The following is a 2,280-nucleotide window of genomic DNA, read 5'->3' on the forward strand; positions in this document are numbered from 1 at the left end:
CTACTTAACTGTTTCCCTAAGCTCTCCACAAGAGGAAAATGCATGGCCTAAGGCAGGGGTCGGCAACCTGCGGCTCCGGAGCCCGAGCCGCATGTGGCTCTTTTGAACCTTTGCTGCGGCTCCCAGCAGGGCCGACAGCAGGGGGCGGGCGGGGAGCTGTATCACTTACCTCTAATACTACTAATTTTTGTTGTTGGTTAAGCATGGGAGACAGGTCCTTTTGTAAGATGTACACTGTAGAGTGCGTTACTCACCTCGACTCTTAGCTTGTCGGGAACAGTAACCGGGACCCGGCGTCTACTCCTGCTTCCTGCGCTTGCAAACCCGCAGCCATGCGTGAGTGCATCTCCATCCATGTTGGCCAGGCTGGTGTCCAGATCGGCAATGCCTGCTGGGAGCTCTACTGCCTGGAACAGGGCATCCAGCCCGATGGCCAGATGCCAAGTGACAAGACCATTGGCGGGGGAGATGACTCCCTCAACACCTTCTTCAGTGAGACAGGCGCTGGCAAGCATGTGCCCAGGGCAGTGTTTGTAGACCTGGAACCCACAGTCATTGATGAAGTTCGCACTGGTACCTACCGCCAGCTCTTCCACCCTGAGCAGCTGATCACAGGCAAGGAAGATGCTGCCAATAACTATGCCTGTGGACACTACACCTTTGGCAAGGAGATCATTGACCTTGTCCTGGACCGAATTCGGAAACTGGCTGACCAGTGCACAGGCCTTCATGGCTTCTTGGTTTTCCACAGCTTTGGTGGGGGCACTGGTTCTGGGTTCACCTCCCTGCTGATGGAACGGCTCTCTGTCGATTATGGCAAGAAGTCCAAGCTGGAATTCTCCATTTACCCAGCCCCCCAGGTCTCCACAGCTGTAGTTGAGCCCTACAACTCCATCCTCACCACCCACACCACCCTGGAGCACTCTGATTGTGCCTTCATGGTTGACAACAAGGCCATCTATGACATCTGTCGTAGAAACCTCGATATTGAGCGCCCAACCTACACTAACCTTAACCGCCTTATTAGCCAGATTGTGTCCTCCATCAGGTTTGATGGGGCCCTGAATGTTGATCTGACTGAATTCCAGACAAACCTGGTACCCTATCCCCGCATCCACTTCCCGCTGGTCACATATGCCCCCGTCATCTCTGCTGAGAAAGCCTACCATGAACAGCTTTCTGTAGCAGAAATCACCAATGCATGCTTTGAGCCAGCCAACCAGATGGTGAAATGTGACCCTCGCCATGGTAAATACATGGCTTGCTGCCTTCTGTACCGTGGTGATGTGGTCCCCAAAGATGTCAACGCTGCCATTGCCACCATCAAAACCAAGCGCAGCATCCAGTTTGTGGACTGGTGCCCCACTGGCTTCAAAGTTGGCATTAATTACCAGCCCCCCACTGTGGTCCCTGGTGGAGACCTGGCCAAAGTGCAGCGAGCTGTGTGCATGCTAAGCAACACCACAGCTATTGCTGAGGCCTGGGCCTGCCTGGACCACAAGTTTGACCTGATGTATGCCAAGCGTGCCTTTGTCCACTGGTACGTGGGTGAGGGCATGGAGGAAGGAGAGTTTTCTGAAGCCCGTGAGGACATGGCTGCCCTGGAGAAGGATTATGAGGAAGTTGGTGTGGATTCTGTTAAGGGAGAGGGTGAGGAAGGAGAGGAATACTAATTCAGCCCTGCAACATGTCTACTCAGAACTGACAGTCATTAAAGCTTTCTGGTTAAATTTTCTTTGCTTTTACCTGTAATCATGTCTGCCTTTTTTTTTTTTTTTTTTTTTTTTTAATGTATACCTGTGCGATTTTCCCTTCCTGTTTAAAAGTAAAGACATGGAGAAAGAAAAAAAAAAAAAAAGATGTACACTGTAGGAAATTTGTGGCTATTATATAAAATTTTTTTAAATAAAAAAATTAATTAAGTTATTATTTACATTTTAAAATTTAATTTACTTAATTTAATTTACGGAATATTGGGGGGCCTGATGAATTATTTTTATGGCATGCATGGCTCAATAATTAATTTATAAAATATTGGGGGCCTGATGAATTTTTTTTTAAAAAAAAGGTGACTTGTTGAGGCGGGCGCAGGGGCAGGGTGGGGAGGGAGCAACCACGCTCACCAGCGCTCTCTTTCGGTTTGCTCCGGCTCCGGACCCCCCACACGCTGAGGCGCTTCTCCTCCTCCGAGCGCGGGGTTCAGGGATGCCCACCAGCATGTTCAGCACTGACAACATCCTGGCTGTGCTGCCGCGCTGCAAGGATGCGGTGCTGCTGGTG

At 50.3% G+C, this 2,280-nt stretch overlaps 1 protein-coding gene across 1 annotated transcript; it reads left to right on the plus strand.

Annotated features, from left to right (window-relative positions):
• Window positions 1-245: 245 nt before the first annotated feature.
• On the plus strand, window positions 246-1,830 carry LOC311621592 (tubulin alpha-1B chain-like). Its single transcript, XM_084881779.1, has one exon. It carries the CDS (start codon window positions 333-335, stop codon window positions 1,671-1,673), a length of 1,341 nt encoding a protein of 446 aa, XP_084737905.1. The 5' UTR covers window positions 246-332; the 3' UTR covers window positions 1,674-1,830.
• Window positions 1,831-2,280: the final 450 nt, after the last annotated feature.

This window comes from Pipistrellus hanaki, assembly GCF_964339955.1.
Source record: "Pipistrellus hanaki genome assembly, chromosome: 4".
Taxonomy (NCBI): Eukaryota; Metazoa; Chordata; class Mammalia; order Chiroptera; family Vespertilionidae; genus Pipistrellus; species Pipistrellus hanaki.